We start from the raw sequence: 24,679 nt of genomic DNA on the forward strand, positions 1-24,679 counted from the left end.
AGGGGAATTTAATAAATTTTAGAGCATGGAGTGAGTACATGATCATGTTCATTTCTCCATTCACACTGAGACTCATGACATGCTCCGTTGGAACTGGCGTGTTGAGCTTGCATGGGTTGTTCCCTTCTTCCCTCTCCGGGGCTTGATGTAACAAAAAAAAATTTAGAGCAACAACAGTTTCTAGCTGTAATCTACCTTTCTCACTTCAGGTGTATCATCCACCTCCTATACATATAGCACTCAATATATCAAATAATAACCTTTTGAAGTAAATAAATTTCATAGGAACATGCACAGTTGCACACAACTGGAGAAAAGATAAAAACTATGCTTAAAATTAAAAGTACCAACCTTGGGTCTCTATCCAAGTGCCAACATGCTTCAAACCTCAAATTGGTCTTCTAGTATTTTTTCTAATTGCAGAATCTGGCACAGAGATAATTTTAAGACAAAATAAAGGTAGTCAGGTAGCTATCATGTAGAAATATGCCAAGCCAGTAGAAGAGAGCAAAAAGCTGATTGAACCTCTGCAAAAAAATATGGTGTTGTACCTCTTACTTTAGACTTTAGAGTATATTGAGTATCATTTGTACAATTGCTCTCACATTGCTGTGAGAAATTCTTAACTTTCGAGGAACAAAGATTTACACGGCTTCACAATATCTTCAAAACTGGAAGCTGAAAAATGAACAACAATATAAATTATAAACATGCATCTGACCGATAAAACAAAGAATCAACATCAAGATCAAAATAACCCGGCAGCAAAGAAACATAAGGAAATGATTATACCCTGAAGGAGGAGCTTCTGTGCAGTCTCGTTGGTATCCATGGAACAGTCATTGAGAATTGCATAGATCTCATATTCCCTGTGATTATCCGTGATCTCCTTTGATGTTTTGGATAGTCTTCCTCACACTGCTCGGAATCAAAACCCTCAACCACCACCGCTTGGAATCGAAGTCCTCAAGTCAAAACTTCCGCCTTTGCAAAGAAATTGGGTCTGCCGAGCAGCTTACAAATCCAGGGGGAGTACTTCTGGTTCTGGAACACCGATAGGCAAATAGGAAACGGAAATAGATCAAAAGAAGAAATGGGAATTTGAGAGAGATGTCTAAATGCAAATTGTGAGTGGTACTGGTAGACTAAATCAATTAAATCAAACATAACGTCCAACCCCTAATTTTCTCTTAAGAAGCATTACCTGAAAGGCTGAAACGCAAGACAGGAGAGAAAGCGTTGCCTATCTAGTAGGGTTGATAGGACGTGACTTGTTCTTTTAACTTGTTCTAATCCAAGTCCACCAAACTCACATTCTATTGGATTTCGTCGAGTTTAGGAAGGAGTTCGGGTTTAACGATTTGATGTGGTCAATATTTATGGTCAGGTGAGAGATAAACACAACCTATCCCACAAACACTCCTTACTTACTAGTTTAAAAACATTACTTTTTTGAAAATGTGTACGAAGATTACAATTTCCTAAATTAACATGAGACGTAGAAAACTTTATGTTATAGTGCTTCAAGATCCAACAATCCAACATGTATTTATAATGAAATATTGTTGTAGAAATGTATCTCAATATATAGTTATATTAGAAATGGAAAATATCTACAATCATTTTTTTTTGTGAAATTTACATTTGAGGCCAATCGAACCCGCTCTCTTATAACTCAATATTTGCTAAACTCGCACCTCATCGGGTTTCATTAAATTCAAGATAAGTTTTGGTTAAAAAAATTTACACAACCAACATTTAAAGTCGGATGAAAGACAAACTCAACTCGTCTTAACCCGTCAGGAGTCCCTAGTATCATAAGGCTTGTTGATGGATGGATGAAGATGATATTCTTGAAACACAGGTGTCAATAGATAAAAGGATGAAGCATGAAAAGAAGATGAAAGGTAGGTAAAGTTAACAAATTCCAGTTCTCCTTGGAAAAGAAGCTACTATATAGTCCTACATAGCTGTGTGTAGACTTGGACAAGGACAGGTCTCAGGGCGGTGCTTACCTTAACAACAATCTACAAACCCAATCCAATCCTACCCTATACTAGATTCTTACAATCACCTATTTTCAATTATCAAATCATTATAAAACAACTTTCAAAACAAACAATCATGTCTCTCTCATCACCGTGAGTAGCTGTTCAAGCTCACAAATTTTCCCCAATTAACAATTTCATAGCCATATGCTACAAAGCTTCAAACTTTAAAGTTCAGGGTAAAAGTAAAGCACGCTGAGATAGAAGAAGAAGAGGAAAAATTTAATCTTGGGTTCTGGGTCGGTAGCTATAAAAAATGCTGAAGCTTGTTAGGGTTTATCAGTGCATCATCAGCTTCTTGCTCGTGATCTCCATCTTTTTATCCATCTTTCCAGGTACAAATGCATTTTCTTTGTTGTTGTCTGTAATTTTCACTTGCCCATGAATCAGAAGCACGAAAGTTTTGGTTTTTAAGTTTTCTGTTCTGAACATGTATTTGATGTCTGATGATCATTTGGTTTCTGGAGATAGAGAATTGATCGAAGGGTGTTGTTGATTTCTGCTTATTTTTCTAAATTCCATTTCTTAGCTGAATTTGATTACATGGATTTTTCAACAGGCCGTTCTTGACATCCTAGCAGTTCAGACTTTGATTGCTGCCCTGATAGGTAAGACCACTGCATTTGATTCAGCACTACCCTTCTGCTTTTGCAAACATGTCATAGCATGCTTGGATCAGCTTCATTTTCCTCACAGAAGCTTCTCTAATTGATTTTGGCTTTACAATAAATTGAATAAGGATTTCCAAACATGTACTAAATTTCATCTCTAACTGAGGTTAATCTACTTGTCTAATGGTGGAAGATGGTTTCACATAATACAAATTACTGATTCTTGTGATAGCAACTTTTCTATACTTTGTGGATCAATCATTAATCACCTTCCACTTTCCTAGAGAAATCATATATTGTGGTTTGCTGTTTGATGCATATGAAAACGAAATAAAGTGACATTTTTGTGATTGAAAGTGAAAGTCAAAAACAAGGAAGGGAAAACAGACCCTTATTTTCCATTAGCTGCTCTCATTCTGTATCTAGTCAGTGAAAGTTGATAAAGCCACCTTATTTGATTTTGATATATAGTTGCTCTCACTCTGATTTTGATTTTATATCTATTTGACCATTAAAAATCTTTATGTAGATAAAGATGGCAGCTGAGTTTATCAATGCTGCAACAAGTGAGAAACTGACTGAAGTTGATTGGATAAAAAATATTGAAATCTGTGAATTAGTTGCTCATGATCCAAGTCCAAGGTACCCCCAAAATTCTTCTCTTATGTGGTATTGTTTCATGAAACTAAAATCATTTATTTTCTTTCATCTTTAATTGCACTTCATTACTTTCTTTATTATTGGAAGATAATCCTCATGAACCATGCTTCTATCTCTCATTCCAAATTTGATTTTAACTGAATTTTCCGTATTTGTCACGCCAAATTGGGTATTTCTTTTTCATTTCAATTACATTGTCTGTTTGTCACTCTGTTTTATTTTTCAGAAAGAAAATTTAAATTAGAATTTAGAAGCCGTAATGTGGTAAACTGATATTTGGTGATAAGATAATAGCAATTGGAATTATGTTAATTATGGTACTTGCTCACCACTATGCCCACGTGATACTTGAGCCTGGTCACTTTCACTTGACTATGAACTCAATAATGTGCCATATTATCCTAACGCACCCAGCGATGCTGTTATTACAGTCATTTTTTATTTTGGTGTTCAGGCAAGCTAGAGATGTTGTCAAAGGTATAAAAAAGAGACTGGGTAACAAAAACCCCGACACTCAACTTTATGCTGTCAAGGTGAGTAATTAGTATAACCTTATTATAAATTTGCATGTTTATAATTTTTAAGCTAAGTTTTCTAAAGCATTTTACGTATACCACAACTCATGTGATGACTGTTTGGTCCCACATGGTTTCCACTGTACATGAAGCATAGGACATTGGTTATGTGATTTCCTGTTCTTGAATATTTAAATGGCTTGCTTTCCTGTAATATGGAGTCCTAGGAACTCATGTTTCATCTGCTGATTTTCTAGTTACTGGAAATGTTGATGAACAATATTGGAGATCGTATTCATGAGCAGGTGATTGATACAGGAATTATTCCTATACTTGTGAAAATTGTGAAGAAAAAGGTGAGTTTTTCTCCATACACTATACAGACTATTGTTCTTTAGCACTGTTAAATTTTCCTCAATCTCTTCCTCTCTCTCTCTGTCTGATCTTTTTCTTTGCTTTCAGTCTGATTTGCCTGTGAGGGAGCGGATATTTCTCCTACTAGATGCAACACAGACATCCCTTGGTGGTGCTTCTGGAAAGTTTCCACAGTATTATAATGCATATTATGAATTGGTGGTAGGTACAGTACAGATATGTGAAGTACAACCCTTGGGTTTTCTTTTTAGTTCTGATCTATACTATGGCTGGAGTATTGTCTTATCGGAGTAAAAAGATGTGAAGTTCTTTATACATTATGATTTTTAAAATCTAAGTTCTTTTTGCTTCTAAACATCACAGCTATTACTTTACTGTTCCCTTTGTATATGCTAGTTCATTATTTGTCTGCTCAATGCCAATACTAAATTGTGTTTTACTTTTTGCAGAGTGCTGGGGTGCAATTTCCTCAAAGGGCTGAAGTTGTCCAATCCAATCGTCCTAGATCACAACCTAATAGGGCTAATAATGTACCAAACAGGGAGAAGCCCTCACTTAGACATGAAGTGCTTGCTCAGCCAGAGTCCCAAACTGTTCCAGAATCTAGGTGATTTGTGGTTCTCACTTTTATTAAACTTATGGCTGACAGGATCTTTCAAAACCCTTTTTAGTGGCAATCACATTTTCCCTCCACTTCACGGAAATCTCATTGTTTCTTTTATATTATTTACATGATCTTTGGAAAGCCTTCTTTGCCTAGATTTATTATGATAAGAATTGTTATGTATTTATTCACTCTAGTTATCATTTTCATCTAGCTAAGAACATTTCTTATTTTGTAATTGTTTTTTTTTCAGCATCATTCAAAAAGCTAGTAATGCATTGGAAGTTCTAAAAGAAGTCCTTGATGCTGTTGATGCCCAAAATCCTCAGGTAAGCCAAGATCTTTCATACTGAAACTAGAAGTTCACACTCCAAGAACCTGATTTGCACTTTAACTTGATTCATAATTGCATTCATGTGTCTTGAGATGCTTCTCCAGTCAAAGTTACAGGCCTCTCAAATTTGTTTTGCTTCTGGGTTTGAGATTGACAGGCTCAAAATGGAAACATCGCAAACTTCTTCAAAATAGTACAGAAAACTTGAAACAATGAGGCTGAAGAAGGAATTTGTCAAATGATGATGATGCCCACTAAATATTTATTTATCTTGTCAACCTAATACCCTGAGATGAACTTATGAAACATGTAAATAATCACTTCCACCTTTTTCTGAATTTACGTTTTTTTCTTTTCTAGGCAGGAAGAGATGAGTTCACCCTCGATCTTGTGGAACAATGTTCATTTCAGAAGCAGAGGGTAATGCATCTTGTGATGGCTTCTCGGTAAGGCTGCTTTAAATGTTTTTTATTCCAGCTGGGATGTTGGTATAAGATTTTGCTTTGATACTTCATCTTTCGTATGTTAATAGCCAATGTGCAACGAAGTTTTGCTATTGGGCCTAGAAAAGCATAACTCAGTTTTTCCATGTTGCTTGTTATTTTCTAAGATGTAATCAGAATCGCAGATGAATATGTTATTTACTATATTAATTAATAGTATAATGGAAAAATTAATATACTAATTTAAGTGAATCACAAAAAAATCTTGGCAAATAGTTTTCTTTGTTTAGCAACAATTATGGCAATAAGTGGCTCCTGATTAATCATGATTTGTATACCATAGATTAATTTAGTGGTTATTATTCTTAAAATTGAATATATTTGTGAAAACTTGTTCTTGCTAAATTCCCTAGTATTTACTCCCTCCATTCTTATTTATCTTTCCACTGAGAGAAGAAAACATGGATACCCAGGAATGCAATTTACTCCCTACTGAGAGAAGAAAACACAGATACCCAGGAATGCAATTATTTTGTTGGTATTATTTTTTGTAGACTTCATGTTTAACCCTTTATTTGGACAACTTAATTGTGGAAGTGCTTTTTTTATTGTACTTTAGAATTACAATGTTGGATAACTGAGTATAAATGGAAAAATGACAATCACTGTAACTTGAACTACTACATGGACAGATAAATAAGAACAAAATTTTCATTCTCTCTTCTGAATAGATAAATAAGAACAAAATTTGCTCATGAATGCATTATTCTATGGTCACCTTGTGCTTTCAACTGCTTTTTCTTTGGTTGTTTGTAGAGATGAGCGGATTGTTTCCCGAGCAATTGAATTGAATGAGCAGCTTCAGAAAGTTCTTGCTAGACATGATGAACTTCTCTTTGGCAGAGCTACAGCAACTGCTAAACACTTTGACCGTGAAGAAGCAAGGGAGGAGGAGGAGGAGGAAGCTGAACAGTTGTTCCGAAGGTGCCTTTCCTGTTCTTGAACATGCTAAATTTATTCGCTTTTTTATGAAGGATGAAACTGGAGCTTGGATATTCATTCCGTTTTTGTCTTGATTACCAATAAATAGTGCAATACAATGAAAGCAGTTTTGGTCACTAGGAACCTAGTTTCAATGTGAGTTATTAGCTATTTATGAAGCATCAAACTGGATTTCGAGTATTCATTGATGTATGTATGACTAATGCCTCTTAGATTACGCAAAGGAAAGGCTTGTGCAAAGCCTCAAGATGAAGAGACTAAACCTGAGTACCCTTCCTTGGGTTTGCTTGAAGAGCGACTCAACCGTCCTCTAATCAGACCACTCGCTTCGGAGCCATCTCGTGAAGCTAATGCTCGTCCTGCGCCTGCTGTAGTTCCTCCTCCAAATTCAAATCACGGCAGGGAGCTTTCTCATCTGGCGATTCCTCCACCACCTACAAAGCACATTGAGAGGGAGAGATATTTTCAGGAGAATAAGAAGGATGGTACAACTTTGGCTGGACACTTGAGAGGCCTCTCCTTGCATAGTTATAATGGCAGCAGCTCTCACAGTGGAAGCTTTGATTTTAGTGATTGATAGTATATCTTAACAGAAGGATCTTATTTAAACCTTTTTTTTCATTCCCTTTGAGAATTAAAGTCGATGCTGATGAAATTTGTTTTTCTTTGAATATAAACCTTTTTTTTTCATGCTAATGTAATAAGGAACTTTTCCTTTTTGACATCATTTGCGCCATGACCTGAGGTTTTTTAGGTTCCAGGTGCTAGTGTGGTGATGCTTTTTCTGTCTAATATATACTCCTCTTGCAATGATTCAAGCTCTTTCCGAAGAATCTTCACCAAAGAAACCTGAAATGCTCCTATCACCTTGCTTGAATGAATATATCTCTTGTAAGAGATTTGAAATCTGAAAATGATGTTGTTTTAGAAACGGTCCGCAAGATCTTTCCAGAGTTCCATAACATTTTCAATGTATACTATGCCTTAAGCAATTTCATAAGAGAGGGTTTGAGTGATCCATGGTACCATCATAAAATTGAACATTTTCCGTACATCATAAATTTGAAGTTCTTGGACAACAAGTCTCTTGTCATAGATCTACTCCATAAATGGTAATTGGTATCATCTATTGGAGGTGAACCAGAAAATGCTCAGATTCTCTTTAATACGACGAAAGAGAGTGGATGATTAGTTATGTGATGCTTTGGGGCTCTAATGCCATAAGATGAGTTTTGATATGTTGGAAAGCAAAATCATCAATTGATTCATCTGCCATGAAATTTAAAGTTTAACAAACAGAAAAGGCTAATAAAGTTCGCTCCATAGGCTAATTATAATTTATGTCAACCAATCTGCATAAATGTATTTTACCTAACTGATCAACTAACTACTTACCATGAATAGGAAAGTATTATTATGCTCTAATAATTGCATTAGTTCATGTTTACAACTGGAAAGATATTCATATTCAACATGAGCAATCGAGGGGGGTTATTTAGTATTTACCTCTTTTAAATTACTCAATGACGATTTTGAATGATCTAAAGACACCAGCTAATAAATCATGCAATGGAAGTTATTTACTGAAAAGTACAACTAAAAAAACACAACTTTTTACAAATTCTTACTATTTTTGAAAACCTTAAGCCTATCTTGGAAAACTACCATTATTAGTATTTAATATTTTCATATTGAAAAAACTTCTGTCAAGAGCGTGTTTGTAAATGAGATAGTGATATGTGATGTGCATGAAACCCAAGTGTAAGAACAACACCGATTTAGAAAGAATGTGATATGTGATGTGATTGAAAGAGAAGAAAGAGAAAGAGAAAAGGGAAGTGGAAATGAAGTGGAGACTATTATGCGTGTGAATGTTGGTATCATGGTATGTGAACAACTGCTATTTTCAGGTAACACCTATCAGGTGTAATGAAACCCAAGTAAAAATGCTTCAGATACACATAAGAGGAAGTCACTATACATTATTTTTATCTCGACTCCATCCACAAATGCTATGTCTAAACTAAAAGCATGTTTGGATTAGCTTCTTTTTCATCAGACTAGAAGCTACTCACAAAAGCTTCTTCCCATAATTGATTCTGCCGTCAGAATCAATAGTAGAAGGGTTTCCAAACATGTATTAAATTTGAGAACTCCCGAGTGCAAACCTTATATCTTAAGGGGCACATGTGATGCTAATGGTATACATATACATGCAAAACTATATTCCACTGCAATTGAGGGCAGTGGAGGACTCATTCACCTAAACAAGGGCAATATTCCCCACTGGTGCAAAAATCCTTCACCAGTGGTGACTTCTAAAAACAACAGAAGAAGCACAGCAAGCATAGCTGCTCTTCCATTCCAAGTTTCAGCACTTTTTGTCCACCCCCATTCCCACACCAGTACTGGTGGCGGCAACTCCCTACGCTGCGAGTCATATGCCGCCAATAATTCTTCTACACTTCCAAGGGGAACCAAAGACTGCCAAAGAGCCAAAACTTTCTGTTAGATCACACAAAGAAAGTATGAAACTACAGAATACAGTATCTATATAAACTAATATGACTCAATTTATAATTTGATATCAACAGTTCCCTGACTTGGAAAGTGTGTACTTCTAGAATAGAAAAATATACATATGAGTTGAGAAGAATACCTGTCGAGCTTCAAGGTTTGAAACTGCCATTGCACCAACATATGGAAGGCTCTCAATTACAGCATCTGCTAAATCTGAAATGAATGTGGGTTCACATCCCAGTGCAGGAACACGACCCCATTTTTCTATACCGGATTCTAGAGCCAACTCTTTGTATTCAACATCAATTTCTTCAAGAGTTTCAATATGTTCGCTGACAAAGCTGTGAAGAGAATAGGAAAAAATGCTCGTCTCACTTGTTCACTGTGTTGGTTTGAGACAGATAGGGAGAAAGAAGGCAGCCACTGAACAGATAGAAGTGAACTAAAATCATTAACAAGGAAGGCTGGTGTTACCTAATTGGCACAGCCAGCAGACTTTTTACTCCGTTTTTCCCAAGTTCAACTATTGTGTCATCGGTGTAGGGTTTTAACCATTCCACAGGTCCAACTCTACTCTGTAACAAGAATCATGGTCAATTGTTAGAAAATTTGTAAAAGGATGTATCTAAAAGCAGTAGTCAGGTTTGGAAGTAGGAAGAGATTGGTACAGATTAATTGCATAGGGATCAGTTCTCCGCGGGGTTCCCTGAGATCCCTATCAAAGAGGAGCGTTTTATTGCAAAGAGGTTTCTTTATGCAATAACAGGTGAATCACACAAACTGTTAGGAATATTATTGCCTAGTTGATAGAGAAACCCCAATGGTAACTTTGGTGAGGACTATACTGGCTGTACTTTATACATAAGCTGAAAAGAAGTCTCACTCCAGAGTCTAGACATTGACTTTCTTATGCTGGAAAATTCCCATTCTTGACAAAAATGTTCACTTTTCGAAAGATAGAGTTGCCCTCTTGATATATGTTGTACTGCATGGTTCCACCCTGCAAGAACTCCGAATCATTCTCTTGAAGCTCATACTCTTTATCATAAATGATCCGCTTGCCCTGAAATGACCTGGCCCAATAGGGAAATCCCAATTCAATGGGCCTTTCGATAAAATCAAATAGAAAGCCCTATGGGCACCATATTCTAGGAGCCCAAACTATGTGATTGGATAAATCCTCCTATATCTTTTCCGGGTCAAGGACTCTTTCCCCTTCTTCAAACTCGGATCCATATTTTTCAAAGAGAACTCTCTGATTGTACCATACACACCTCAGTACTTGGTGCCTTTTTTATAAATCAATATCATGTATTAATACTTTTAAACTAGAGAGCGAGGATGAGCAATTTTATTATAAAAAAAGACTACCTGATAAGCAAGGGTGTATGCATTAGTTATCTTTCTTCTCTCAAGCTCTTCCATGATCAAATCTACGCATTCCTCCATCTCTGCCTTGTATGGATCACCAGCCTCTTCTACATAAGCAAGTGGCACCCCATGCGCACTAAAGAATATCATGACCTGCAACGTGCATCAGTCACTAGGAGTAAGAACATATATTTACAGAAACGTGACCTGCAACCTCAATCTTAAGGGAACTCAAAGTTCAGGAAAAACTTTATAAGCAATGCCAAAATAAGAGAAAATGAGTTTTAATTGCACTTTCAGCCCCTCCACTATGGCTAATATGTGATTTTGATCCCCAAATAATTCTTCACTTGCATTTAAATCCCACAATATAGGTAAGTCCTTCCATTTCTTTTTTTGAAACTAAAGTTACCATTGCAATGCTCATTAGTTAGTCGAGTAAGTTACTCTTACCATCACCATTGCATTATCCTAACATTTGGAGAAGAAGAGTAACAATGATAAGATAAAAATGTTTAAGAACCATCTCTGTCATTTACACAAAAAGAAGTGGTACCTTCTCAGGGCAGTCAAAACCCTTTAGCTCTTTTTCAATTAAATTTACCATGGCCTTTATGTATCCTTCACGCTGGTACCATGAAGGTATTACCGTGTGCTGCATGTTGACTAGATACTCATCCTCTCTAAAGAACCAAAAACAATTCATAACATTACCGAATGTTAGATGATAGAATGGAACATAATGATGTGATAACAGTTCATTTTTATAGTAATCACCGGAATATACTCTCCAAGAGACGCAGACTTGAGCCGCTGGTTGAAATTGAAAATTGTGGATAAAGTGGAAGCACAACAAGCTTTGTGATTCCATCCCTTTTAATCTACATGTTATATTTCAAAGGAAAAATGAATAATCACAGATAGACAAATGGAATATAAAATTATATCAACTAATTTCAAAAGAATTAGTTCACCCACGAGTTAGTTCAAGGGTAAAAGTTTTTTCAATAAGATAACCAGTAAGACTGCATATATTTGATAAGTAACATAGCAACTGTTTCTTGCAAACCACCCTTTAAAACAGATTTTATATTTTCAAAACAGTTCTAAAGGCTGCCATGCATTTATATACAACTAATCAGAGAAATCAGATGACATCCTCTTGAAAATTGTAAAATATGTCATTACGAGTGGCATCATCTTAATCAAATGCTAACCAATTTCACATTGTATTCTAAGAACAATATGATGCAAGACCTGCTCAATAGCCTCTTCGGTGAATGGATGCCAGTAACGCATTCCAACATACACATTGGCTGGGACATTTTTTTCCCAAAGACATTTTCTCAACTCTTCAGCCTGTTAGATCATCAACGGAGCAAGAACAATAAGAGAGTTAAAACAACAAAAGGAATAATTTTATGGAGTGGACATGTTATGTACCCCAAAGCATATTGTGTAGCATTAAAAAGCATTTAAAAACATTAGAAAAAATATAACATGCTGATCGTAAAATCTCAATGAACTAGTGAAAATTTTAAAATTTGGCTTGAAATGGTTGGAAAAACATTAATTACATGAGAAGACTATAAAAATTCTACAATCTGGTAACTTTAAATTTCCTGTTGAAACAATATGTCTGCCTACATGAAACAGTTCTAACTTCTTAACTTCTATTGTGCAGAAAATTTGTTATGCAAAAGACTGACTTTCTCAAAGAGATCCATAACTTCTTTGCCATCAACCAATTTGCTTATTTTATTCCTAAAACTTAAAATGGATACAAGATATCAATTATATACACTAGATACATATATAAAGAGCTCAAGACCTCTCTATCTCATACATAACCAATTCAATATCTGATAAATTTAAATTTTAAGTCTCTAAAGAACTATCAAACAGTTGGAAGTGAAATATATGCAATAATATCTGTTAGCAGGACAGGAAGTGCCATGCCTGAGCATCAGTCATACGTCTAAGGGGGGAACCACCACCAATTGAAGCATAGCCTTCTTTGCTCTTTGGTGCCCTTAAAACAGACACAAACTGGGCCAATGGCTTTTGAAGAAAACCAAATAACCTTGGCAAACGAATAATATCCTGCAAAATTGTACGGAAAACATAAGTAACAATCAAAGCATAAGAAATTCAAAGTTTTCCTCATAAACCAGAAAACTGGCAGGAATGTACATAAAATATAACTGGACATAAATAAGAATCAGAAATTGAAAGTTTAAGGTTATCTAAACCTAAACAAGTTAGTGATAAAAAGGATAACAGTTAGCTAAAGCTAGAGAATTACTGGATCAGCAAAAAGATTGAACAAAAAAGGCTGCACATCGTCTAGAGTCTCTGGACCTCCAAGGTTTAACAGTAACACTCCAATCTTATCATCACCAAGAAAAGGTGTATCAGATACATCTTGAGCAGTTGGAGTGACTAGAGCTTCCACTGGCAACAAGTGTCTGTTGAGTGATTGCTTGGAAAACAAGGGTTGTGTTTCAGACCATCCTGGATTATATTTGCCAACTATACAATTTTTCAATGGACTAGGGTTAGTAGAAGCTTCCATGTTGCCTCCAGAGCAGCGATGCATCTTTTGAGTGGTACATGTTGCCTGCGGCAACAGCCTTCGAAAATAAAGGATGTTAAAAGCACTGGAAAACTCCACTAAAATTTTGTGATAAAATAGTCATGATACAAGAAAAAACACAATTTAACATGATGAAGAAGTAAAGTGTATGTTTTGTATTACGGTGAAACCATAAATATTAACAAATTTGAACAAGCAAATTGAAGTCATATCTTTGCATACATCACATGCAAATTTAGAAAGACAAGACAAATGCTTGGATGCACAACTGGAAAGAAAATTGATACATGAAAGCACTTGGATGATAGTGCAGCACTTCACAGCTACAGGAAGACAAGGAAAAGAGTGGAACACAAGTTTGGATCATGTTTGCCCGTGTCCGCTTAAAATACAAAATCTACAGTCCCAGAACTTGAGAGCTAACCAAGGGTAGTTGAAATATTATAACTCCAGTTTACTAAAATAAAGTTGGATTTAGATTTAGGAAAATCTTCACATATTTTTAAAATAAAGGAATAGTTTCCCTGAAATAGCATTCACAACCAACAATTCAAAACATATGAATAATTCATTCTAAAATTGGAAGTTTGTCATAAAAACCAAAACCTTATAGAAATGCATATCAGACCATAGAATGCAGCTTTCACCCCCCCCCCCCCCCCATTAATGCCATTAAAAAATGAAGAAAATTGTACTTTCATGATCAACACCTGAAGCTGAAAATCCATCTTATAATAGCTAAGGCCACTAGTTCAGATGTTAGAAATCATAATATGGTGCTTAAGTAACTCCATCTTCAAATCCAAACAACTAAACCTCAAACAAGAAATAAGCACACTCTTGAACCTCTCTCTCTCTCTCTCTCTCTCTCTCTCTCAAAAACTAAGATAAGAGCAAGTTACTGAAAAATCCAGAACAGAACATAATCACTGTAAAACAAACACTTACATAGGAAACTTGAAATTACGAGAAGCACAAGTGATGCATGGAAGAGGACGAATGTAGGAGCAAGAAGAAGATGAAGGCGAAGACGGTGCATGAATTGCAGAATTCATAGCTAGCTTGCAAAAGCACTTTCACAACTTTACTTGTCCTTCTGGTTCTGCACTAAATCATGTTTTAAGCCATTAGCAAGAAAATTCAAGCCTCAAAGAACACAACCCAGAATTCAATTTACAGAAAAGAAACCAACTTTACCAAATTCCCATAAACTTGGAAGAGAAGGAGCCAGCACTAGTAGAGGATGAACTGTGAATGAAGACCATGTAAATATTCATTTTTTCTTTTCTTTTTTTCTTTTATTTTTTTTCTTATTATTATTATTTTTTTGGGTTTTGCCTAATGGACTGGTTTGGTTTGGATGCACAAGTAGAAAAAATCAATGTCATAAATGTCTATGCATCTAAATCTAAATGAAGAGAGGGACCCTTGAGGTTGAGAGTGACTTGTGGGGTTGAAAAAGCCCACACCACCTCTCCTTTTCTATTTGTTTATCATGTCATCTCCAACATTTTTTACTGCCCACCATTTTTCATGATAATCTTTGGATCCTTGTCATTATATGAACAAGCATGTTGAAAGAAATTAATGTTTTTCATTTGACCCTTTCCCTTGATGGATGTACTTTTTTTGGCCTTATTTGTTCTAATTTTTGTATTTGTTATACATACCTTTCAAATAAATTAATAAAGAAATATATAAATAAAATTATATTAAGGAAGTTTCTAATTGGGGGTAACTTTTGGTGCTACCCTAAAACTCCCATTGTACTTTCTGAAAGTCAATTTCTGAAAATTAACTTTCACAAGCTATTTTTGTGATGTGTGGAAAATTTTTGGTTTGTACCAAAATGAGCATTGTGCCCATGAATGATAAATGGTATATATTTATTTTTATAATTTATTTACAAATTAACTAAAAATGATTCATGAATTGCAATTAATTTACTGAATTAACTAAAAACGATCCATGTTTTAAATTTTACAATAAATTCGAGTTAAAATTGATTTATTTCAGAGTAATATTTTAATTTTCCTATAGGAAATAAAAAAATTAATTTAAAAAAAACCATTGATTGATTATAAATATGCATCAGTACTTTCAAAAACAAATATGCATCAGTAAAATATTATTTATTTTAATAATAATATTAATAACAAAAATATCTATAAACTAAGCTGTGATTAAATTTGGTTTCTAAAAAAAATTTGTGATTAAATAGCATTTTTAAAATGTTCTGTAAAATATGATGGGATCACATTCACATTTAAAATGCAAATAAAAATTGAGAAAAAATATCATCAATATAAAATTAAGATGTACAAGGTCTTTTACTCTTTTAGCTTCCGTTGATCGTGTGTTAATTGTTATTTTGTTGAAAATTGTATACTACATTATTTCTTACTTTGATGGTTATTTCTCATAGAGGCAACCTCACTCGGGTGTCATGTAACATGAGCCATAAATCCTGAAGGTTGCATTTGTTAGGTAAACCATAATTGACAATACATCAAGCAAAACATGACACATCACAATCTGATTTCCATTTTTTCCTTTACCCTGTGGCCATTGGCCATATTTTGGTCCCAGCTTGGAATGAATATAGTCAGAATCAGAAAATACACATGTTAACGTTTGATAATGCTACATCTCTCCTGTAAGAGTTGGTTTAGTACGAAGATAGTTTCAATGCACGTTTACTCAAGTTAAGACCCAAGTTCAACAAAAAAAAAGTTAAGACTCGTAACTTCTAATCAAATGTGATTCTAGAATATGTGTGTTTACTCACACCATGTGTTTTTGTTTGCCCATTCCTTCATCTACTATAAAAGGGGGATATAAAAGGGGGGATTAGTGCATGTTTGAATACACGATGAAAAATCACTGTGAAGCCAAAATCACAATATAGACAGCCACACAAGCAAAGGAAAGTTCCTTTTGGCCGTGATGATTTCGGCTCACCATGGCTTTCTACCAAGTATCCAAACATGCATTTAATTATCTTGGTCACAAAAAGGATGAGTAATTTAACAATATTATCAGACAGCTAATACTGTTCTCATACACGGCTTCCATGGTGATACAGGTATTACATTACATGAACAGTGCCATAAGTTCACTGGTTTATAGGAGTTCTAATAAATTATAGTACACATAAATAGGTGAGTTCTAGCATAATAATAAACAATAGCTTTAGCAAATACACAACAATAACACTGCTTAACTGATTTGAAATTCTCCACTTGCATGAACCTCTTTCACCCTCTTGTCATACTCATCTTCTTCGTCCTCCTCTTCCTCAACCTCTTCTTCCACATCTTCTTCATCTTCTTCTTCACCTTCCCACCCAAAACCTTTGACAGGCCTAGATACTGGAGGCGGTTCTCTTGCCTCTCCCACAATCTTCATTATCTCTTCCACGCTTTGAACAGAAAAGCTCAGGTTGCCTCCTCGCTGGTAATAGACAGCCTGAGCTGATTCAGTTAGCTCCCTTGGAAGATTCTTTAAAAACCATGGGTGGTTCTTGATTTCCTTAAGAGAGATTCTCTGTAAACAATAAGAACAAGATCAGGAAGTTAGCTTGATATAAACAAGAACTTAATTCCTAATATCCAATGTAATAAGTATATTTTCAAAAGCATCTTGTTTTACATAAATAAATTACATTTAAAATCTTGAATTTTGCATTAAAAAAACTGGGGAGAATGAACTGAAGAGTGAAGACACATTAGCTACATCTGTTTGCTAGCCAATCCAACTCTTGCTCGAATAAGAAAGCAGAAGGAAATGAAGCAGAAAAAATCAAAAGCAAGCCAAGTTTGCAGCTGTTTCATCTATCATTTTCAGTAGAATAATGACATTGAAGGCAGCCAATGAGAATTGGGATTTCTGAAGCAAAAATATGAGGGAGATGAAAGGGTCAAAGGCATACAAGTGATGAATTTGATTTGAGAGTTCACGTTGCAGAAGTCAGAAATTGAAAGAATCAAAATCAATCAAGGAATACTCTGACAAACTCCTTGCCATTTTGAACAGTGCAAGACTCCTCAGTACTACTAAATTTTCTAATTCTTGAATAATTCAGAAAACCCTAGCTACAATTCCAGAAATATTTGAGGCTACAATTTCATCTCTAGAAGTGTCAAAAGATCTGTCAAGCATCACTTTCACAGAAGTGTCGAATGCATTGTAGGCACAAGATAAAGAAGGCTTATGAGAGAAGAATGACCTATGGAGAGTGCTTTTCAAGCCAAACCCCAGAACAATAATGGTGGTGAGAACAAGGATAGTAACAAAAACAATAAACAATAAAGTCTCTCCACCTTTCCCTCATTGCAAAAGAAAAAAACCAAACTAATCATCCACAAAAACAAGATGCCACAACTCACAAGTGTAAGAACTTATTTCTGTTTCTAGTCTTCAGAATGACTTTTAAGATTGAAATTATGGTAGTTATTCTTAAGAATAAAGGATGCATTTGAATTTTCTGTCACACTAAAGCTTTACTCATGGAGCCAAGCAATTAAACTTTATATGATCCTCTGCATAAGTTCCTATCCTTAGTTCTTTAATCAAGTGTTCAGCTTCTAAAAATAACAAATCAACTACACACGAGGGTACCAAATATGAATATAAAATAGGGGTTGGATGTAGATTTTCTCGATAGATATAGCTTTCAGTCAACAAGGTTCACTTTACGAGCAAAATTTCTTTCGATTATTTTTCTATCCATTGCCATAGTTTTCCACAATAACCAGTGAACACAATAACAGATGTGTACTTCTGGAATATAACACAGAAGACATACATGAACTGAAATGACATGACAATCTATCCAAATTGTAATAAACTAATCATCGCAAATAAAAGTTACTTAAACATCATAACATACCCTTAACGGATTTGCTACAAATATACGAGAAAGGAGGTGTCTGCAATCTTGAGATATGTGAACATAATCAGGGATTTTGTATTGAACAGCCATTATACGCTGCAGAAGAGGACAGGAAATGGGGATGAGATAATAACATGAAACAACATGAAAATCAGGATTAAAAGGGAGGATAAGATACCTGAATAGTTTTCCTAAAATTCCGAGGGTCATCATGATCCTCAAAGGGATATGCTCCAACCAGCATGACATAAAGAGTCACTCCACATGACCACACATCAGCCAGCTAAAACAATTTTTAGAATAGAACATTATGGAATCATTAATATATCGGTTCAGAAGGGTATAAATCCTTTATTCGTTAGATTCATACAAAAAGACTTTTCCAGGTAGCATGACCAGAGGAATAAAGCTATAAAATTAGAGACCTGCAAGGTGTATCGAGGAATTAAAACAAATCCAACCCCCCGACTCGACCCAAAAAAAAGACAAGAGATTCTGAAATGCAGTAGGCTGGAAAGTGAAGTTAACGCCAAAATGTAAGTTACTATGAAGAATCAGTACTGTAGAGAGTACATACCTTCCCATCATACTCCCTCCTAGAAAGCACCTCTGGTGCTATATACGCTGGAGTTCCAACAGTTGATTTGGGTCGTGAATGAAGCAAAGATGACTACACCAAAATAAGAAACATTCAGAGATATGAATGCTAAACCAAATAGTATCATAACTTAAAAACGTAATGGTTTCATTACAGTACCTTGGAGTAACCAAAGTCACAAATTTTCAAGCGGGGTGCAGGGCTTCCATCTAAAAGGGTATTTTCTAGCTTCAAATCTCGGTGGCATATTTGCTGCGAAAGATGTGTAAAAGCATAAGTTCTTTGTCTATTTCTGAATACAGAAAGTCCTATCTATTTTCAAAAACTTGAGCATGATTGTACCAGGGCATGACAGTAATGGACACCTGATATCAGCTGCTGAAAGAAATATCTAGCCTGAACAATCAAAGGGGAAAACAAATGAGAGATGGTTACAGAACTAATGGCACTGAAAAAGTGAGACAAAACACAGAAAATCATGAGAATATGTTAAGTTATTAACCTCACTGAAAAAGTGAGAAAAAAAAGCAGAAAATCCTTAGATTATGTTAAGTTATTAACCTCATCTTCACTGAACCTGCCAGCATTGCATATCCTCTCAAAGAGTTCTCCTCCAGCTGCATACTCCATTACTATTGCCAAATGTGTGGGGGTCAAAACCACCTGTAAAATCAAAACCCCATTAAATGAAGAGCTCCAAATTAATCAAACAGAGTACTCAACACAAAGTGATCCAACAAGTAAACAAAGTCCTTGCCTCCTTGAAGCGAATTATATTGGGGTGCCGAAGGGACCTGTGGTTGATAATCTCTCTAGCCACATTCTCATCAATCTGGAATTGAGGGAAAGCAGGTAAAAGAACTTGAAATCAAAGATGTCAAAATATAATAGCTTTTCAATTTCATTTAATAAAAATAGAAACAACAAACAGCAGGGGAACTGGAAAGAAAATAGGAGGATAAGCCTTTTTATCCAGCATGCTTAGGTTTCAACCATATGTCATATGTTGGATTTGCTAACTCAAAGTATAGGTGATAACTTATGAGATTCTAAATTCTGATCAGGAATCACAAGGAGCTATTAACATGTTCGGATCCGCTTCTCCTTCATCAGAATCAATATTGAAACCCGAAGCTACTCACATAAGTTTCTCCCCATAATTGATTTTGACTTCAAGGATCAATGAAAGAAGGATTCCCAAACATACAAAATACTATTTCATGTCTAAAAAATTGAAGAGCTAAAATGATCAAACTCTCCCCCTCCTACATTCCTTCATTTCATCCCAAATGCAAAACATGATAGAGATAAATCTGAAAATCAAAAGACAGACATAAATGAAAACATCAATTAATTAAGACCAAAAGAAAGAAAGAAACCTTAAGGCCACGCTCGATGTATTTCATGGCAACAAGCTCCTTAGTCTCCTTGTTCCTCATGAGCCTGGCCACCCCAAAATTCCCAGCTCCCAAATCCTTCACGGTCTCATACTTATCCATGATCAAATCCTCAAAACTCAAACAACAACAACACAACCAGTTATGCTTATCAATGGAAAAGGTAAAAGGTTGTTGAAAACTTGAAAATCTGAAATGGGCATGCAGGCAAGACCCTTTAAGAATCAAAACACCATATTGTACTCTGATCAAAAGGGTATCTTAAAGGAGGCAGCTTTCACTGAAAAAACGGTTCTATCTGTGATTTATATAATAATGAAAATTGATAGAGAGAGAAGGTGGTAGATTAATTTAGGTTTTGATTGAAGAGTGGGAGAGAGTGAAGAAGAGGAGAGAGTGCAGCACGTGGGAGAGTGAGAGAGAAAGCATTAGAAAATTGAAGCAAATGGGTATGGAGAATGGAGATCCAATCAAATCAAATCAATGAAAGCTTGTTGAAACCAGTTATTCATGACTCACTGCCATTGATTGATTGATCAGTGTAGTGTATTGTATTGAATTTTGAATCAGGTTTTTGAGTTCTCTGCAAAACTGTGATTGGAATTGGGAATTGGAATTTTGGAATTGGATCTTGAACAACGCCGTTGCTGTAGGAGACACACACCTTTTTCTCTTCATTCCTCAATCAATTTCATTGTCGTCTTCACAATCTATCTTCTTTCTTCCTTTTTTTAATTTCTTTTTCTTTAATTTTAATTTAACGGTGTCTTTGCCTTACTCAGCAACCACTCCATCATTTATTTGATTAATTATTCATTACTTCTACTAAAAATCTTATGATACGTAAATAAGTCATGAATAGTTTTGATACTTGACGTTTTAGAAACAATATGATTTTATTCCTTTAATAATCTTTACTCAATTGACAACGTAGGTTGAGTGTGTGAGAAAAATTATCGAATTTAGTCCTTACTAAAGGTAGGGATAATAAGTAATAATTGTGATTAAATCTCGAATCTTGCGGCATCCAAAGGGTGATCGAATTCCGGATGTATATATCAAAAAAATAAAACACATCAAAACTAACAAAGTCTAACCCAATTGGTAAATTGATACCTATGTTCATTAAACGTATGATCGAGCGTTTGATTTTTGAGCAATACATATAAAAAATCATATGCCATTTACACAACTTCGGTCAAATGTTTTTGAGGATTGAATAATTAGGTCAATAAATTTTTAAAAAAATCCATCTAATTTTAGTGATAGGAGATATTTCAAAACTAATTTGATGAGTTAACTTAACATTCTTGATAAACATATGACTAGACAAGAAATATCTGTTTTGTCTTGTATTAATTAAATTGAAAGTGGAATGTGAATGTGGTGAAAACGCGTTGACCAAGAGGCAGTAGGGACGTAATATCATATGATCCAACCGGACTTTCCTCCCGTTGTTGGCCGCAGCCGACACGGAGCACTCGGTCACCACCGTCGCGTGAGAGCGATTGGCTCATTAATTTTCCTCAAACAATTATATGGTAACTGATCAATGCCCATAAATAACTTGTTGTTGTTGTTGTTCTCAATGCAATGTTAGTACGTGTTGTCAGCAGTTCACGCCACATGTATTGTACCTGCGACTCATGTAGTCATGTGCATGGCCAGGTTCTGCAATTTTTCATGTTCATCCTACTCATCATCATCAATCAATCATTTGCTCCCATTTATTGCCTTCACCAATATTTTCTATTTTGTCTTTTGAGTTCTTCTTCATCTCTACCATTCATTTGATTTCATTTTGGGACTGAGGTTGATACAAGGGACTTGGACATATATCCAGTATATATGCATGTCTTGACCTTGGTTCATAAGCAATGTTAGACCATGCACAATGGATGGTTGAATCCTTTGTTAAAATGTGTTTGATTGTGTTTAATAGGTTTAGTGGTTTGTTGAAATTGGTTGAAAGGGGAGAGAGAGGGTGATTTTGTTGAAAAAATTAAACATGTTGAAACAGCCTGCGGTGTGCCACGTGGCGCAAGGCCAGTGGCCACCGCAGGCGCGTGGCCTGCACGCCCAGACAAGGCGCGTGCCCTGCCACGTGGCTGCTTCTGGTTGGTCCGTCCGGATTTCGTTTTTCCTTATCTTTTGAACTCAATTATTTCATAAAAAAAAAAATTTCTGAAAAAAAAAATTATACCAAAATTCATGATTTTTTTTCTCTATAAATAGAGACTTGGTTCGTTTGATTTGGACACAGAAAAAAAAAACCAAGTTTTTTCACTCTCTTATTATCTCTCTCACCATCTTATTTATCTATCTATTAGCATTTGTATTGAAATGGATCCCAACAATCCCCATTTCAACACCCAGAATTCTTCAAACAACCCATTTTACAACCAAAACCACAACAACTATGAAGATCCAAATCAAATTTCTTACCAACATCCTCAAAATCCCACCAATTATCAAGTCTCACATCAATTGTTCAACCAACGTCCTCAAAATCCAAACTATTATCAAGTCCCCCATCAATTCTCCAACCAACGTCCTCGAAATCCAAACTATTATCCAGATCCGAATCAATATTCGTACCAACCTCCTCAAAACATACAAAATTTTAACCAGTCATCAATTGTTCCAAACTCTCATCCATCTTATGGATCTGTGAGATATTCATCTCAAACACCTCAGTATAGTGGTTATATGCCAGTGGTTCCTGAAAATGTTCCGAGTGTTGATGTAGCGGAATTTTCGGAATTTTCAACACAAGTCAATCTTGGTGGCGGGTCAGCTGATAATGAAGTCAATGAAATCACTCCTAAGAGCAAAAAAGCCCATTTACCCGCATGAAACACTGCACAAAATCTAGTGCTAATTAGTGGGTGGATTAATTGCGGAACAAACAGTGTTGTATGCTTAGTTTGTTGTCTTGCATTTTAAGTTAAGAAAAAAAAATTATAGTCTATATTTTTTAAAAAAAAATCTATATTAAAAAAAAAACAAATTGTTAAGTGTTTATTGTTTTAATTTAATTTAAATCGATAATTGAAATTTTATGTAATTATAAAAACAAAAATATAAAATTAAATAAAAATGTGAAATAAAAAAGTGGTGGGGTAGGGTGAGTGGTGAGTGGTGGGGTAGGGTGTTGAGAGTTAAACAAAACCATTGGAGTGGGTAATTGTTGAAAGTTTGTTGAATTAGAGAGAGAAGATGATGTGGAGTGTTGGGAAGAGAAAAAGTGGGGTAGAAAAGGGTTAAACAAAACATTTTTTGTTTAACCATTGTATATGGTCTTAAATGGATCAAGTCCTTATATGCCCCATCAATAGTAGCCTGCTAGTAGGTATGGTCCCTTAGATGATGTAATTGGGAAATCTTCCCTTAGAGTATCTTAGTTTTGTTTTTTGGGTCTCAGACCCTCCAAATTATCAAAAAAAAAAAAAAAAAGGTATAGTTCCTTGCATGCTACATGTATTCTTAAAAGGGACAGAAACAATAAAATATGAATTGGGGAACAAAAGCCTAACACATTAAATAAAGTTAAGAATGACTAAGTAAGAAAGATAGTATAATTTTTTTTAAGGGTATGAATACAAGATTGAATACTATTTAGTGATAACCAATGAGCAAAATTGCATTTTGGTCATATAATTGCGGAATATTGTTTGATTTTAGTCCTCCTTTCAAAGACTTGGACCCAGGGCGGATTCATGTTGAATGACATGTGCATTATTAATTAAAAACATATTTATTAATTGTGGAATATTGTTTGATTTTAGTCATCGTTTCACCAATTAGATTTCTAAGATTTGTCATGTCAGTCAATTTAATTAAATAAAAAAAATCATCTTTCCCTCATTTACGAAATTCGATTGGTTGACGGTGTAAAAATAAAAGTTTACACTGTCAGTACATGAAACTTTTTCTCACTATTTTATATCTCAATTTCATCATAAATCCTTGAAATATATGAAAATAAAATAAATATTTAAGGGTATGTAAATTAAAATTGGAAAATGTATTTAATTTAAAAAGTAATACAGCTAAATTAGTTAAGAAATTAAAGAATCAAAATTACACACAATTTAATTTAAAACAAATCAAAATTAGAATTAAACATTGAAAAATGTAATATTGGGCCTCAAATAAAACATTTGAATGCCATAATGCCCAAAGCATAGTATCATTTAGTTGGTCCCTTGTCTTCCTTTTTTGTCTTCCATCTGATGGAATATTTTGGCTATTTCTTATTATAGGCCGAATCCAAGAGCGCCATTTAGTGATCCATTGTTCATGAATGATGAGCCCACTAGACAACCTTAAGAAGGATCCATAGAGATTATTATTTTATTTTTTGGCAAAAGAAATCTCTTAGAATGAAAATTTCTTTAAAATAAATCGTTAGACATTTTCAGTTTTAAAAACTAGAATAAAATTGTTTCAAAATTAAATAAAAAATCATTTCGGACCAATTTGATTCCAGTTTATAAAAACTATTTTAAAAACTAAAGTGTTTTTTTGTACATCAGAAAAGTACAAGAAAAAGAAAAGAAACTACAAGGCTAAAAGATCCCGAGCCAATTGGGATAAGCTCAGGAGGAGGGTCCTCAAACCGAAGCTGTGCACACTGACGAACAACTCCCAACCCAACAAGACAATCAACAGCATCATTCGCAGTCCTAAAGATATGCACAACTTGAAT

The 24,679-nt window shown here is 34.9% G+C and overlaps 3 protein-coding genes across 5 annotated transcripts; 1 reads left to right on the top strand and 2 right to left on the bottom strand.

Moving 5' to 3' along the window:
• Positions 1 to 1,944: 1,944 nt before the first annotated feature.
• On the top strand, positions 1,945 to 7,405 carry LOC130712037 (TOM1-like protein 5). Of its 2 annotated transcripts, XM_057561861.1 has the most exons (11): positions 1,945 to 2,383; positions 2,608 to 2,656; positions 3,189 to 3,301; positions 3,774 to 3,852; positions 4,092 to 4,190; positions 4,297 to 4,410; positions 4,659 to 4,816; positions 5,067 to 5,142; positions 5,508 to 5,593; positions 6,407 to 6,574; positions 6,806 to 7,405. In XM_057561861.1, the coding sequence occupies exons 3-11, from the start codon at positions 3,195 to 3,197 to the stop codon at positions 7,167 to 7,169; spliced, it is 1,251 nt and encodes a 416-aa protein (XP_057417844.1). In that variant the 5' UTR covers positions 1,945 to 2,383; positions 2,608 to 2,656; positions 3,189 to 3,194; the 3' UTR covers positions 7,170 to 7,405. The 2 variants fall into 2 exon arrangements, with proteins under 2 accessions (XP_057417844.1, XP_057417845.1); XM_057561862.1 differs by lacking the exon at positions 2,608 to 2,656 and having other exon boundaries at positions 1,964 to 2,383; positions 3,187 to 3,301.
• A 1,090-nt stretch (positions 7,406 to 8,495) lies between these two features.
• On the bottom strand, positions 8,496 to 14,436 carry LOC130712105 (ferrochelatase-2, chloroplastic-like). Of its 2 annotated transcripts, none has more exons than XM_057561945.1 (11): positions 14,277 to 14,436; positions 14,028 to 14,181; positions 12,789 to 13,116; positions 12,443 to 12,586; positions 11,741 to 11,842; positions 11,261 to 11,364; positions 11,040 to 11,166; positions 10,484 to 10,636; positions 9,587 to 9,687; positions 9,252 to 9,453; positions 8,496 to 9,076 (listed from the first exon to the last, which is right to left on the bottom strand). In XM_057561945.1, exons 2-11 carry the CDS (start codon positions 14,132 to 14,134, stop codon positions 8,852 to 8,854), a joined length of 1,593 nt encoding a protein of 530 aa, XP_057417928.1. In that variant the 5' UTR covers positions 14,135 to 14,181; positions 14,277 to 14,436; the 3' UTR covers positions 8,496 to 8,851. The 2 variants fall into 2 exon arrangements, with proteins under 2 accessions (XP_057417928.1, XP_057417929.1); XM_057561946.1 differs by having other exon boundaries at positions 14,272 to 14,419.
• Positions 14,437 to 16,097: 1,661 nt separating this feature from the next.
• LOC130711030 (serine/threonine-protein kinase SAPK7-like) lies at positions 16,098 to 20,694 on the bottom strand. The gene is made up of 9 exons (XM_057560464.1): positions 19,951 to 20,694; positions 19,329 to 19,403; positions 19,133 to 19,234; positions 18,914 to 18,967; positions 18,731 to 18,823; positions 18,551 to 18,643; positions 18,152 to 18,256; positions 17,971 to 18,069; positions 16,098 to 16,625 (listed from the first exon to the last, which is right to left on the bottom strand). Exons 1-9 carry the CDS (start codon positions 20,068 to 20,070, stop codon positions 16,299 to 16,301), a joined length of 1,068 nt encoding a protein of 355 aa, XP_057416447.1. The 5' UTR covers positions 20,071 to 20,694; the 3' UTR covers positions 16,098 to 16,298.
• Positions 20,695 to 24,679: the final 3,985 nt, after the last annotated feature.

Source organism: Lotus japonicus, chromosome 4 (genome assembly GCF_012489685.1).
Source record: "Lotus japonicus ecotype B-129 chromosome 4, LjGifu_v1.2".
Classification (NCBI taxonomy): Eukaryota; Viridiplantae; Streptophyta; class Magnoliopsida; order Fabales; family Fabaceae; genus Lotus; species Lotus japonicus.

Bases quoted from the DNA above. Each gene is read 5' to 3' on its own strand.
- LOC130712037 (XM_057561862.1), top strand. From the start codon at position 2,305: ATGCTGAAGCTTGTTAGGGTTTATCAGTGCATCATCAGCTTCTTGCTC. The intron at 2,384-3,186 runs GTACAAATGCAT...AAATCTTTATGT, and splicing joins CTTTTTATCCATCTTTCCAG to AGATAAAGATGGCAGCTGAG. The intron at 4,411-4,658 runs GTAGGTACAGTA...TACTTTTTGCAG, and splicing joins ATGCATATTATGAATTGGTG to AGTGCTGGGGTGCAATTTCC.
- LOC130711030 (XM_057560464.1), bottom strand. From the start codon at position 20,070: ATGGATAAGTATGAGACCGTGAAGGATTTGGGAGCTGGGAATTTTGGG. The intron at 19,404-19,950 runs GTTTCTTTCTTT...CCTCAATTCCAG, and splicing joins ACATCGAGCGTGGCCTTAAG to ATTGATGAGAATGTGGCTAG. The intron at 18,644-18,730 runs GTACTGTAATGA...ATTTTGGTGTAG, and splicing joins GTGACTTTGGTTACTCCAAG to TCATCTTTGCTTCATTCACG.
- LOC130712105 (XM_057561945.1), bottom strand. From the start codon at position 14,134: ATGAATTCTGCAATTCATGCACCGTCTTCGCCTTCATCTTCTTCTTGC. The intron at 12,587-12,788 runs GTAATTCTCTAG...ACAATTTTGCAG, and splicing joins TCAATCTTTTTGCTGATCCA to GATATTATTCGTTTGCCAAG. The intron at 11,167-11,260 runs GTGATTACTATA...TTGGTTCTTTAG, and splicing joins CTCTTGGAGAGTATATTCCG to AGAGGATGAGTATCTAGTCA.